The sequence below is a fragment of the Uranotaenia lowii genome, chromosome 1 (assembly GCF_029784155.1).
Source record: "Uranotaenia lowii strain MFRU-FL chromosome 1, ASM2978415v1, whole genome shotgun sequence".
Classification (NCBI taxonomy): Eukaryota; Metazoa; Arthropoda; class Insecta; order Diptera; family Culicidae; genus Uranotaenia; species Uranotaenia lowii.
This window is the reverse complement of record NC_073691.1, coordinates 44,072,332-44,086,652: the sequence shown is the minus strand read 5'-3', so window position 1 is coordinate 44,086,652 and position 14,321 is coordinate 44,072,332. Positions and strand designations below refer to the sequence as shown.

The following is a 14,321-nucleotide window of genomic DNA, read 5'->3' as shown; positions in this document are numbered from 1 at the left end:
AAAATAGGTATTGAATCGACGCATCTGGAGCCAGCATCTATTCCAATGGAGTTCCCGATTTGGCATTACATTTTTTCCGGAAAACACCGTAAACCTAAAATTTGAGCACACCAAGCAATTGTAGGTTCGGGGGATGATGATGAAGAATTCTGCTAGCTTTTTCGTGGTCAGTTAACTCGGAATACTCATCGCAATCGACGGCAATCATCGGAACATTGGATGATGTGCGGATTTCTGGTTCCGGAACGGTTGTGCAGTGCCGAAACAGTAGCATTACGTGCTTTTACTTCGCTCAGATAAGTAGAGCTGTGAATAAAATAGCAGTGCGTACATACATTTTGTGTCCAGTGGTTTTATTATCAATAATTTTTTCTTTATCAATTTCAATTTGTTTTATATTTGACGAAGTTTTTCTTCGAATTGTAACCCTCAAATCTTCTTTCAAGAATGAATAATTTGCGTTCATTGACGTAAATAGATCATGCAGCAAAATCAGCACTCAACGCATAGTCCAAGAAATTCTATGTTCGATTTCAGATCCTATCCAACAGCAATTGAGAAAGTACGAGTGTGAGGGAGATAGGAAGAGGATAAAGAGAAAACAGCTTGGGCGAAAAACGACAAAACATCGACCCTTTTTCTCTATTTTTTTGCAGGGAAAATATTTTGACAGCTCCGCATTGGCGTGTTTCGAAAGTAGGGTCAAGCCCTATATCGGCCGAAATACACGCCAAAAGTGGCTTTTGGGCAGCCCTTAAGTCGAATATAGAGCTTAATAGGCTTTGTAAGCAGGTTATATATTCGACTATAAGGCTATTGAAAAGTGAATCTCATCAAACATTGTGAAAATGCATACAACTGAAAATGGTTATGAACCACCCTATAGTTTTTTCGGTTGAAATGACCACCTGTTGTTGTAAAATAAGTCACACTCATCAAATACATTAATTTCTTTTTTGGACCACTGTGCCATGGGTAGTAACTAAATAGCTGTGGAGACTGATAAGTTTCAGCGAATACCTTTTGGATACGGCCATTTTCCAGCGTGTTTGCCATAACTAAAGTTTATGAGCAATTTACTTGTGCATTAACCCTCATCCGTCCCTGAAAATTTTACCCGTTACAGTCTCTGGAGTGTCAATTTGTGGAGAAATGGTTTTATTTGCATGTACCCGAATAAAGTTACAAGCCGCCAAACTTACAATAGTGTCATATTGACACTTAAGAGTGGGTTAGGGATAACATAAAAAAAAAAAACTATTCCCCAAAAGTAAAATGAAAGCCTTCTGACAAGGTAATAATCTTTTGAAAAATTAACTGCATTTGTTCAGGCTCTACCATCTGTAAGGTTGAAAACGGCGATTTTTTTTTTCAAAGCTTCATTTTAGAATTGGTTGTGAATTTACATTCGTTTTTACTCAAACATGATAAGTTTAGCAATTATTCAACTAAATTGAAGTTTTTAATTACATGGCAACTGGTAGAAAACTAAATTTTGAAAGCCATCCAAATTCAAAACATTCTACTACCCTAAAGCAGCCAACATGAGTTTGAGCAAATACCTTTTGGACTAATGAAAAGTCCGGACATGTTTCAGCGGATAATATATGACGTGAATCAAGTTGAAAAAGCTACGGCTTATCTTCAGATTTTTTTTCCAAAAGGGAAAACCCAATTCATTCTTACTCTCTTATTCTTAATATGAATAGCAATTGTTCAACTAAATTGTAGTTCATATATTACATGACATTTGGTAAAAACTGAATTTCAAAAGCCATCCAAATTCAACACATTCCACCACCCCATAGCTGCCTACATGAGTTTGAGCGAATACCTTTTGGGCTATGTAGAAGTCCGGACATGTTTCAGCGGGTAATGTATGACGTGAATCATGTAGATAAAGCTAGGGCTTATCCTAAGAATTTTTTGGCCAAAAGGGAAAAGCCAATTGATTTTTTTGGGCTTAGATAATAAGAAAGTTATTGGCCCAAGGATTATTGATCTTTGAGAAAAAGAAACCAAACAAAGTTATGAAATTTACAATATGAAAAACTAAGTTCTTTTATGTTTCAAGAAATGTTATAAAAACATTTAAACCACTGTCACAGTCTTAAAGAAATAAGGGATTCAAATAAGTTCTTAGATACACGACGCTATCTTTTTTCGTATTCCATTAATTATGACAGTAATTCTATTAAAAGAGCTTAAAGAATATTCTTAACCTCAAACTTCACTAAATTTCAGATGACTTCACTAATACTTTCTTTCCAAAGTAATCTACATCAATACCATATTCGTACTTACCAAACTTCTCTCAAAATTTGCTGATTTATCAATTCTCGACTTGAGGAACTGTCAAAGTAGGTTGCTATCAAAATGTATTGCCAATCTTCCGATTGGCTGAAGCAATAGATTCATAGTCTGTGCTAAAATTTCTGAGTAAGTAAACGACAGTAATTCTATTAAATAGAGCTTGAAGAATATTATCAACCTCAAATTACCCTAAATTTCACATGACCCCACTAGTCAAAACTTTCTTTCCAAAGTAATCTGCATCAGTGAGCGTTTTTGGAGAAGATAGCAAGTTGCTATCGAAATACCTATCTGAACTTTGAACTTGGTTGAAATAAAGGGAATCTTTCGATAGCTTTGATTGAATTGAGAATTATTCCTCTTTAAAAACGAGGTTGACGGCAGTGCCGCACACTTACAATTTTTTTTTTCAACACGTGCAGCCAGTACATCGAGAAGATTCGAGAATAACTTGGGAGAGGAATTTGTGATACCATTGAAAAATAATAAAATACCAACAACGAAGCCTTGTTTAATTAGATCATAATCTTGTTTATTCCTCTATTTGTTCGTTATCTGTTTGAAGGGGTAGAAATGGGGGGGAAGGGGGTGGGGGGGAGGTATTTATTAAAATAATTGTTTATCTTATTTTAACCACGTACATACATTTGATTCTTTCTATGAATAAGATTTCAAACAGTTTGTCCTTGTTTGTTCGTTTATTTTTCGTGTTCCGTTTTACTGTCAATCACTATTGATCATTTGTTTACTTTTTTGTTGTTGTTTTAAAATAAAAGCTCGTCGAAGGTTTGCTGTTGTTTAATTTTTTTTAACAATTTTTTTTACTGTTTCAAAAGCACAACAACAAAGAAGACACCGATCACCAATCGCAAAATTTGGCTTGAAAATTAAGTAACAAAACAGAAACTCTTTTGTTGTTGTCAGTTGTCACTTGTTTTGAAATTGTAGATAGTTTATTGTGGTTTCATTCTACTGATCAAATGTTTAGGAGCTCTTTCTTTTGTTGGATTGTTTTTGTTGATATGTTACACTTAAACAGGTGACGGATTGAAGCCGCTCGTCCGCCTTTACTTAGATTAAATTTATCCGGGCTTATTAGATAGCAATGCGCTGTTTTGTTTTGTGAATGTGTGTTTTTTGTTATAATTGTGTACTTTGATATTCTACGGGGAGTGTTTTTTATTTTCTCTTTATTTGTTTTTATTTTGGATGTACCCTGACAGTTGCAGAAGCGAATTTATCTGTACAGTTCATTTTAAGGTTTCGCCTAGCAATTTTTTTTAATTTTTTTTTTACAATTTACTCCGCTCACAATCGGAAACTCGGTTGCTACGCAAGGTGTTTTGTTTGTTTGTTTGATGGTGTGTATAAAAAAATAATTTAACAGTGTTGGTGATTCAATTGTTTGTAACATATTAACTACGAGAATAGACACGTTTGTAAGTAGTTTTAATAATAGTTATTATTCTTAATTTACCGTCCGCTTGCCGGGTACGCGTAATGAATTGTTTTTTTTTATTATTATTTACACTTAGTGACATCACAAATAGCTGATCTGGCAACACGCCAACCGTCATACCACCGTATGAAAGAATTTTTTTTATGTCAAACCTAACCGAAACATTTGTACCGTTTTTGCTTTTTGCCTTATTCATTGATTTCTCTAGAAGGGCCCCGTAACCTGGTGGTGATGACCGAAGAAAGGTGCCCCAAGCATACCTCAGACGATGCCCGGTTTGACGTCCAGCTGGCTGACGTGTTCCAGTCCGGGGCTCGGGGTGTGGGCATGGTGATGCTGGCCGGCACCGGGGTGCTGCTGTGAACCGGGATGGCCCATCGAGGCCAGGACTCCCGGAGGTGGACCGGTCATACCGGGTGGCATGCCGCCTATAGTGTGGCCACCTCCGCCTCCGACGATTACGTGACCTGGGCCTGGAGGACTACCGCCTACACCGGAACCGCTTCCGGGTGCTCCGTTCCCGCTGCCAGCTCCTCCACCGCCGCCGGATTGTTGCTGTTGGTGGTGTTGGTCGTGGTTTTGGTTCGTAGGCGTGTCTTCGGAGTCGCTGCACGAGTCGGACGAATTTTTCTTGGTCGTCCCAGTGCCAGTGCCGTTGCCACTGCCGTTGCCGCCGGTCGTCGAAGATCCACCGTGGGTTTTGACGTGTTTCGCTAAATGATCACTTCGCATAAATCTCTTGTTACAAACGGGGCATATAAATCGCTTCTCACCTGTATGTGTACGTAGATGGCGCTGGAGTTCATCGGACCGGGTAAAGCGCTTGCCGCAGAACAGCCAGTTGCAGACGAAGGGCCGTTCGCCGGTGTGCCATCGCAGGTGAGCCTTCAGGTGACTTGTTTTCCCGTAGACCTTACCACAGCCGGGAATGTGACAGCTATGGATGTTTTTCTTACGAAGGTGAACTCCGGCCGGCCCGAGGCGTTCGGCTTCCTGGCAATTGGGACAGTCGCAGGTGGCCCGACCCGCGTAGCGACGCTGACTGCGAGGAGACGGAGCCTGTGGCGTTGGCGGTGCCGGTGAAGGCGGTGTGTGCGGCAAGCCGAAGCTTCCGACGCCCTGGCTTGGCAGCATACTTTTGTATGTATCCTGCAGCAGGTGTTGCCCGGTGCCAAGCAGATGGGCCGTATTGGTCAACGAGTGGGTCAGCGTCGTGTAGTCGGAGCTGACGGCTGCGGTGGCCGCGTAATTTGCCATCGTGGCCGCGTGCATACCGGCGCTGCCCATGTCGAGCCAGCTACCGGCAGCACCGTGCATATCCCACCAGCCGGCGGAGTTCATGTTATCGGTCTTGTGAGCCGTCGCTGCAGACACGGCATTGAAGGGCCAGTCGTACGGGTGCCGTGAGTAGACGGACCCCAGGGTCGTACCCTCGACCTTCCCCAGAATGCCGTGCTGCATGTGAGGGTTCTCGGCACAAGCCGGCGATGTGGTGGCTCCCGGGAAATACAAGTCACTGCCGTAGGAGGGCGTCGTGGACGCCGCACAGGACGAAGTTATTGGGCGACTGCAAACAATGGAAACACCAATCTGTGTAAACGAATCAACTCCCCCGATCATCTGAAGTAGCCGAACTTACCTGCTAGTGACGTTTGACATGGGGCTCGCGGTGGACGAGGCCGATGAGGCAGACGACGTTGATAGGGCCCGTTGCGTCGAGTGGATCACGTTACTGCTGATGCTGCTGCTGATCGAGGTTGGATGGCCCCCCGACAGAGCGTTGGGCGAGTGCTGTCCAGGTGAGACTGGGCTTTTCTTCCACGGGTGGAAACCCTTGCCGACCGCGGCGTCCGCTAGCGGAGGCGGCGATTTACTCGAGAGCTTGTTGCACTGAGCGGCGAGCATCGCGAGCGGGGTGTTCCGCAAACCGGGATGATCCTGCAAGGGTTGAAGAGGAGAAAAAACAACAATCAGTAAGGCAATTAGGTCCGGGGCTGTTAATAGCTGAGAAATATCAACAATTATGACGGACAAGAACAATTCTAGCTCTTAAATGTTTTTTTTTAGAATTTTTCCATGCCTTGAGAAACTGTCCCCTCCTTCCTAAAGATTCTCTTTACAATCGCCCAGTATCGTTCAGTCGGTCAAAGATCTGGACAATTTTGTGGATTGATGTTTTTCTCGATGAATCGGATGTAATTGTCTGAAAGCCACTGCAATACAGGCTTGGCGTAAAGCTTAGTTCTTTTAGAAATGGGACAGTTACGAATGCCTGTATCTCAAAAACCTTTCGTTTGATCTAAATACTTTCTATGAAGAAAATGAAGGTAATCTTATCATAATTCATGAAAAAATTTGAAAAAAAATATTTATCGTTTTTTGTAAGATTAAACTCTACTTTATTTTTGGTACCTCCCTTCGGCCAGCGCACACTTTTTCCAGTCATGATAACGATCAGTTTTTCAAACTAATACTTCGTCTAATCTGTATTTTAGGTGGCTACATCTCCCTCCTTCAATCTCTGATACTTTTCGGACCAATACTTCTCTTTTAAAAGAAACTGAGGCTACTTAAGTGGATACAGCTGTTTCGAAATTAACAAATTTGATGATTTTTGAGCCACTTTTTAAGCGTTTTTAATGGAATTTCTGCTGGCAAAATCTGGCAATAACGAAGTAAAACCATCAGGAGATTGAACTTAAAGTATAATCAGTTAGTATAGATCGTAGGTTGCGAAGGGTACATAAAAGATTACTCTTTTTAGGCTTTTGAAAAGAGTGAAAACCATAGTTTTCGTTTTGAAAATTGTTGTTTTTTTTCCACAGGAGCAGAATTTTGGCAAATCATTATATTTTATACAAAATAATAAGCAAATACATACTTCAATATACTCGGGACCTTGCCACGAGCAGACATGGTATAGGAATCAAACGCTGGAATTTGTTTAAAATAGGGTATTTCATAAGTTTTGTCGTTCATCAGAAAACATCTGTCCCATAGCCTCGGAACCAGATATACAGCTTACGAGCTGTGGATCTAGCAATATTTTTTTGTTTTTGGTTAGGTTTGAATGACTTATTAAGAGGCAACATTTTCAGCTTATCGGAGAATTTTTTTTTGGAAATTTCAGCGATCTACCCTTAGTTTTTCGCTTATTGAAAATAAAAAATGCTGGTATGAGACTTGACTTCCCTGATGACCCTTAGCCGAAGTTGCCGATCATATGCTTCACTCCAATGGTTGATTTGAACTTTGTGGACATTTTTACAGCATTTCCATACTTTTCCACCACTCACACACAATAATTCGTTGAATAATCAACGGTTTTGTCGGCTATCAATTTGATAATGATGGATTTTGAATGAAACTGTGCAAAATTATTTTTTCCTATTTCTCTTGCATCGTAAATATCTCAAAAATGCGTAAATTTTAAATTTTGAAAAAAATAGGTTAGATAGTACTTTTTACAGGCAACAAAATGCTGTCAAAATTTTGAATGTCCGATTACTAGTAAACGAGCTATTAGCAAAAGAAAGTGTCCCATTTCTAAAAGAACTAAGCTTTAATGTGCAGATGTCAAATCCGACCAAAAGAAAGGGGGATATTGATGCTTTTTTATAGAGGAGCAGCATTCATCTTTGTTAACTTGAGCATTTAGTTATTGTCCTTTTTGTGAAGAAAATACTTGACCACAGACCACAGGTGAAAACAGCTTGCCATACTAGAACCTGTGAAAAGTTTTGCATGATGCCCCAGTTAACGGTATCGTAAACATGATCTTTTCACTGGTAATCGAGACTTATTGATTATGATTAGCTTTTTTTATGATTAACTTTTCCCTAATGTTTTAGATAGTCCTCTTTCTGCAAACCTCTCCTTAACTAGACCAAATCCTTGACTGGACCAAAGTTCACCCCTGGACCGAAGTCCACAACTGGACCGAAGTCATCAACTGGACCGAAGTCCTCGACTGGACCGAAGTCCTCAACTGGACCGAAGTCCTAAACTGGACCGAAGTCCTCAACTGGACCGAAGTCTTAAACTGGACCGAAGTCCTTAACTGGACCGAAGTTCTCAACTGGACCGAAGTCCTAAACTGGAACGAAGTCTTAAACTGGACCGAAGCCCTTAACTGGACCGAAGTCCTAAACTGGACCGAAGTCCTCAACTGGACTGAGGTCCTCAACTGGACCGAAGTCCTCAACAGGACCGAAGCCCACAACTGGACCGAAGTCCTCAACTGGACCGAAGTCCTAAACTGGACCGAAGTCCTCAACTGGACCGAAGTCCTCAACTGGATCTAAATCTTAAACTGGACCGAAGTCCTTAACTGGACCGAAGTCTTTAACTGGACCGAAGTCCTCAACTGGACCGAAGTCCTCAACTGGACCGAAGCCCACAACTGGACCGAAATCCTCAACTGGACCGAAGTCCTCAACTGGACCGAAGTCCTAAACTGGACTGAAGTCCTCAACTGGACCGAATTCCTCAACTGGACCAAAGTCCTCAACTGGACCAAAGTCCTCAACTGGACCGAAGTCCTAAACTGGACTGAAGTCCTCAACTGGACCGAAGTCCTTAACTGGACCGAACTCCTCAACTGGACCAAAGTCCTCAACTGGACCGAAGTCCTCAACTGGACCGAAGTCCTAAACTGGACCGAAGTCCTCAACTGGACCGAAGTCTTAAACTGGACCGAAGTCCTTAACTGGACCGAAGTTCTCAACTGGACCGAAGTCCTAAACTGGATCGAAGTCTTAAACTGGACCGAAGCCCTCAACTGGACCGAAGTCCTAAACTGGACCGAAGTCCTCAACTGGACTGAGGTCCTCAACAGGACCGAAGCCCACAACTGGACCGAAGTCCTCAACTGGACCGAAGTCCTAAACTGGACCGAAGTCCTCAACTGGACCGAAGTCCTCAACTGGATCTAAATCTTAAACTGGACCGAAGTCCTTAACTGGACCGAAGTCTTTAACTGGACCGAAGTCCTCAACTGGACCGAAGTCCTCAACAGGACCGAAGCCCACAACTGGACCGAAATCCTCAACTGGACCGAAGTCCTCAACTGGACCGAAGTCCTAAACTGGACTGAAGTCCTCAACTGGACCGAATTCCTCAACTGGACCAACGTCCTCAACTGGACCAAAGTCCTCAACTGGACCGAAGTCCTAAACTGGACTGAAGTCCTCAACTGGACCGAAGTCCTTAACTGGACCGAACTCCTCAACTGGACCAAAGTCCTCAACTGGACCGAAGTCCTCAACTAGACCGAAGTCCTCAACTGGACCGAAGTCCTAAACTGGACCGAAGTCCTAAACTGGACCAAAGTCCTAACTAAACTGGAAGGAAGTCCTCAACAGGACCGAAGCCCACAACTGGACCGAAGTCCTCAACTGGACCGAAGCCCTCAACTGGACCGAAGTCCTAAACTGGACCAAAGTCCTAACTAAACTGGACGGAAGTCCTCAACTGGACCGAAGCCCTCAACTGGACCGAAGTCCTAAACTGGACCAAAGTCCTAACTAAACTGGACGGAAGTCCTCAACAGGACCGAAGCCCACAACTGGACCGAAGTCCTCAACTGGACTGAAGTCCTTAACTGGACCGAAGTCCTCAACTGAACCGAAGTCCTCAACTGGACCGAAGTCCTCAACTGGACTGAAGTCCTCAACTGGACCGAAGTCCTTAACTGGATCGAAGTCCTCAACTGGACCGAAGTCCTAAACTGGATCGAAGTTCTCAATTGGACCGAAGTCCTCAACTGGACCGAAGTCCTCAACTGGACCAAAGTCCTAAACTGGACCGAAGTCCTCAACTGGACCGATGTCCTCAACTGGACCGAAGTCCTCAACTGGACCAAAGTCCTCAACTGGACCGAAGGTCTTAACTAGACCGAAGTCCTCAACTGGACCGAAATCCTCAACTGGCGTTTTTGGCCTTTATTTTTATTTGGTTATCAAACTATCGTTTTCATAATAATAATTAACATAACTTTACATAATTTATGAATTAGAAGCTTTTATCGAAAAACTGCCATTGAGAAAATTTAGCTTCCAATTGAACAGAAATCACTTCATTTGCAGGACACTTTAACTAACAAGCAAAACACAAACAAAATTTGTCAAATTCATAACGGAAGCGTTCGGAACACAAAAAAAATCGCCATTACTAATTCAATCGCAGCAACCGGAGATTTCCTTGCAGTGCAGGATCACCATTGTGAAATTTCCGCTTCGCGGGAAATAGGAAATCACCGATCGCCACGTGTCACGTCACCTGTTCTGTAGGGAAGCGTCCACTCGGTTCGACGGTTGAAACACGAAAGAGGACGAACGCCTACGAGGCTCATTCTCGTGCGATGACGTTTATCTGAGACAGTGTGTGTGACATTCAAAAGGATTATTCTGCAGGGTTGCTTACTATTTTATAATTGGCTCAGGGGTGTACTTCATGCATACAGAAATATAATTTAACACGTAAACTTTGTTCAACGCACCATGAATAATCAGTTACTCACAGAACCTTGTGCCCAAATTTTTCCATCGCTATCGTGCAGTCGGCATCATACACCTCCTCGTCCGTCGGTTTCATGTAGAATTGTGGCCCCGGGAAGCGTTCCTGAATCCTGTTTGACGTAGGTTTTGTCGTCCATTAAGATGCACCTGTTGATGTTGCCCAGAATAGGTTCTAATTTTGTCCAGGAATTTACCACTAGGTGGTATGCTTCCCTATCAGAATCCGTTCGTTAAGTTTCCGAAACCTTATTTTTGTTCGAGATTATTGCTCTACTGATTTCTTAGGTACCTTCCGGTTCCTGTACGTCTTCGAGAAGTTCCTGGCCTTGATTGTCTGAATCATCCCAATGATAGTTTTGAACTCTTTAGCCAGATCACACGTTGATACCGTTCGGTGTCGTTTGATATAAGTGACTACTTTAGCATCCAACTGGGGCTGACTGGAACCAGGTTTTCTTCCGGATCTGAGCAAATCCTTCAAGGACGACACTTTGCCATATTTGTCAATGATATTTTTCACTCTTTTGTGGTGAACTTTGAACAGTTTTGTGATTTGGTTGCAGATCACACCCTTTTAAGTGCACCAAGTGTGCAGAAGTTTCTTTCTAGTTTCAAGATCAATACGAACCATAGTGAAGATGGAGAAAAACTAATCCGAACAACAAACAACAACAACTAATGTAAACAAACTTTTGCTTGCATGCACACAAAAGAAAGTTCACCCATTTTTGAGTAAACTAGTTTTAAAAGTTGCTAATGACTTTTCGATACAATTGCAAATTGGTCCAAATTAATGCCTTTTTCTGAACAAAATAGTTTCACAATCCAAGCAATCAGAGTTTCTTAAAATTTTGCCTGTTGGCTGTTTGGACACTTTCAAATAAAAGACATGTTTGCAACTGCCTAATTTGATCATGGTTTGTAGCCTAAAAAATGACTGATAAAAGACGAATTCATCGTCAAATTCGGTTATCTCAATTAGGCACCGAAACCATTTTCTTTCCATTAGAACTTTCGGTTCATCATCGATGACCCGATAAGCCGTAAACCGTAATATTTGCCTTACTAAAATGGATCTAAAACTATCTCCCTGCTCTGGAATCCGTAATTATAGCTAACTGTTGCCGTCCGCGTAAAAGCTTTCCATTATCGGACGGGGGAGAAAAACACTTTCGACCTGTGCGTCTCAACGAAACTTTAAAAGTCCATTTAAATGCCGCTCAAACGCTGAACCGATCGATCGATTCTAATCGCGCAAACACCCGCCGCTCTCACCCTTGCATACCACTTTAATTGAATCAGCAAATCTTTCAATATTTTTTTTTCTCCTGTTCCCTCTAAACTCGGTTGATCGACTGACTGACGGACCCATTGGACAGGATTCTTCCCTCCAGGGTCCAGAGAAACTTTCACGAGTTAGCTTCCTACAGAGGAAAAAAGTCAGAAGTCACTCACAGAAGCCAGTCGAAAAGTTTCGTTCGGACGCTCGCCGACTAGACGCCGGCCAAAACAAATCGAAAACCAATTCTCATCCAAGTTGGCCTTTGGCTTTTAGCGTTTTGCTACCTTCAAAGCTACTATCGCGGTAGGCTAATCGATGGCGATGGCTTATCGGTCGAAATCGATCTGGAGCAAGCCGCGTGATTGAGTGCTTTCGCGCCGACGACTTCTGGCCAGACGGCCGATAAGGCAGAACCCAAAAAACGGGAAACAATTTCGTTACATTGTTGCCGCACTACACTTGTTAATTCGAGCTGATTTGTTTATTGTTATTGCTCGACGAGCTGCGAGAGATTACCTTTTTGCGCCGGCAATACAATAACCGTATAATATAAATATTTAACAAAACTCCAGCGCCTTTCGTAGAGTTGATGGAAAGAACAAGCCGCGACCGGTGCGGTGCGCACGATTTATGACCACCGATTCTCGGGAAAGGACCAGCTCCACGCCGAAGTCGGCATATTGCCCCGTCGTCGTCTTAAGGCAAAGGGTGCCTTTGGCGGCTGTCAAAAAGCTACCTCAATCCCAACTGGTTTCCTCTTCGGGCCCATTAATATTCACGATGCGGGAAGCTGTAAATGAGGTTAGAGAGCTAGTAGAAATTGGCTCATAAAAGACACCACAAACATCGTAAAATCGATCCCACTTAACGGACAAGGGCCCACACCGGCGTGGCGGCTGAGCCCAGCGCGTTATGAATTAATATCTCTTCCCCATGCCATGTGAGATGGCCGAGGTTCTGAAGACCGTCCGAAGATGATAAACGAAGCGCCACGGTCTCGTCTTTCAGCGCAAGAAAAAACCAAACACACATTCGGGAAATAATGACTTCCTCCTGCGCCGTCGGTTCTCTCGTTATTGCCTGGGTCCCCCGGGATCTCTCGTGTCAATTCTGAGCCCCCTTGTTTTTTTTTTGGTTGTTTCATAATTTTCGGACCAAACACTCTTGTGCCATCCGGACGGAACTTCAGCCGGCCATCAACAACAGCAACGCGCCGGCCCAGGAAGAGAAGGAACTTTGAAAAATTAGGGTAAAAAGTTAGACGAGATATTAATGAGTTTTGAGCCAGGCTGTGCGGCGGCGGCGCGAGAAAACGATTGAATTAGTTCGCTCGCTCCGGGAACCCGGAGACACACAGGTTCAGAACAAAACAATAAGAGGACGACGGCCGCCGCCGCCAGACAATGACTTCCGAAACGTCTTCGGTTCGGTCATTCTGTACTGGTCTCTGAAGAGTTAGTTGGTAGGGAAATTGGCTTTGTTCTCATCGAAAACCGTCTGCGAATGAGCCGGTCCAAATGGTTGAAAAATTAATTGCGAAAATGGTACTGGGCCGATTTCGGAGGTTCTTCCGAATTACCTGCGGGATGTTCTGACCAAACAAAAAAAATGAGTGCAAGCAATCGCAGTCCGGAAAGGAATTTTTCAAATGAGCTGATAATCGCGGAAAATAAATGTACTCGATTATAACCGGTTCGATTTTGGTCAATTTTCTACCATAAAAGTTTTACTAGCATTTATCCAACATGGTCCTTCGAGCCAGATTGTTTTCATGGCTTTGATTCGATCAAACTTCGCTTGTGATCGATTCTGATTGGATCGTTTAATTGCGATCAATGTGATCCGGGTCAAAAGACCATATTGGTTGGTGATTCGCCTTCTACGACTTTTTGATCCTTAGAGTAGTTTTTTTTATTGTTTAAGTAACGGCGCTAACAAGATAGTAATCGAACAAGTTTTCGGAAGCACAAGGACTAGGACTATGACAAGAGCTAGGACAAGGACGAGGAAAAGAATCAGAGCTAAGACAAGGACTTGGAAAATGACAAAGGCTAGGACAAGGCCCCTTCGGCCTAGAGGCCTATTTGACCTGATGATTCATTTGGCTTAGCATCCATCGGAATGTTCGAATGACCTTCGATCAGATAGATTTCGGCTCAACGACTTTTGGCCAAGTGTCCCATCCTATTTGTTTGTTTCTTTTTTTCAGTTTCAGAACAATTTTTAGATGAATTTTCAAAAAACAAAATGATTCACCATAAGAGTTTAACTAGAATTTAAACAACATGGTCCTTCGAGCCGGATTGTGTTCATCGTGGTTTTTTTGGAAAAGTGATCGAGTCAGATTTGATTGTTTCATCGCGATTAATATAATCTGGCTCAAAACACCCCATTAGATGGTGATTCGTCTTCTACACCGCTTTGATCCATGGAGTAGAATTTTTTATTGTTTCAGAACAAATTCCGGCGCAAACAAGATAGTTTTCGAACAAGTTTTCGGCTGCACAAGGACTGGGACTATGACAAGAACTACAACAAGTACAAGGACAAGACCCGATCGGCCTAGTGGCCTATTTGACCCGATTATTCATTTGGCGTAACATCCATCGACCAAATGACCTTGGACCGGTTAGCCTTCGGTCAAACGACTTTTGCCGAATGACCCATTCAATTTGTTTGTTTTTGTTCGGAGTTTCAGAATAGTTTTTAGTTTAATATTTAAAAATAATATCATTCACCATAAGAGTTT

At 42.7% G+C, this 14,321-nt stretch overlaps 1 protein-coding gene across 1 annotated transcript in view; it reads right to left on the bottom strand.

Annotated features, from left to right (window-relative positions):
* Positions 1–2,831: 2,831 nt before the first annotated feature.
* Positions 2,832–14,321, bottom strand: part of LOC129738498 (transcription factor Sp9) — a 96,098-nt gene continuing 84,608 nt past the window's right edge. Inside the window, exons 2-4 of the mRNA XM_055729717.1 lie at positions 5,412–5,710; positions 4,546–5,339; positions 2,832–4,485 (exon numbers count right to left, since the gene is read on the bottom strand). Coding sequence (XP_055585692.1) covers positions 4,034–4,485; positions 4,546–5,339; positions 5,412–5,710 — 1,545 coding nt within the window. The 3' untranslated portion in view covers positions 2,832–4,033. The remainder of the gene's footprint in view (positions 4,486–4,545; positions 5,340–5,411; positions 5,711–14,321) is intronic.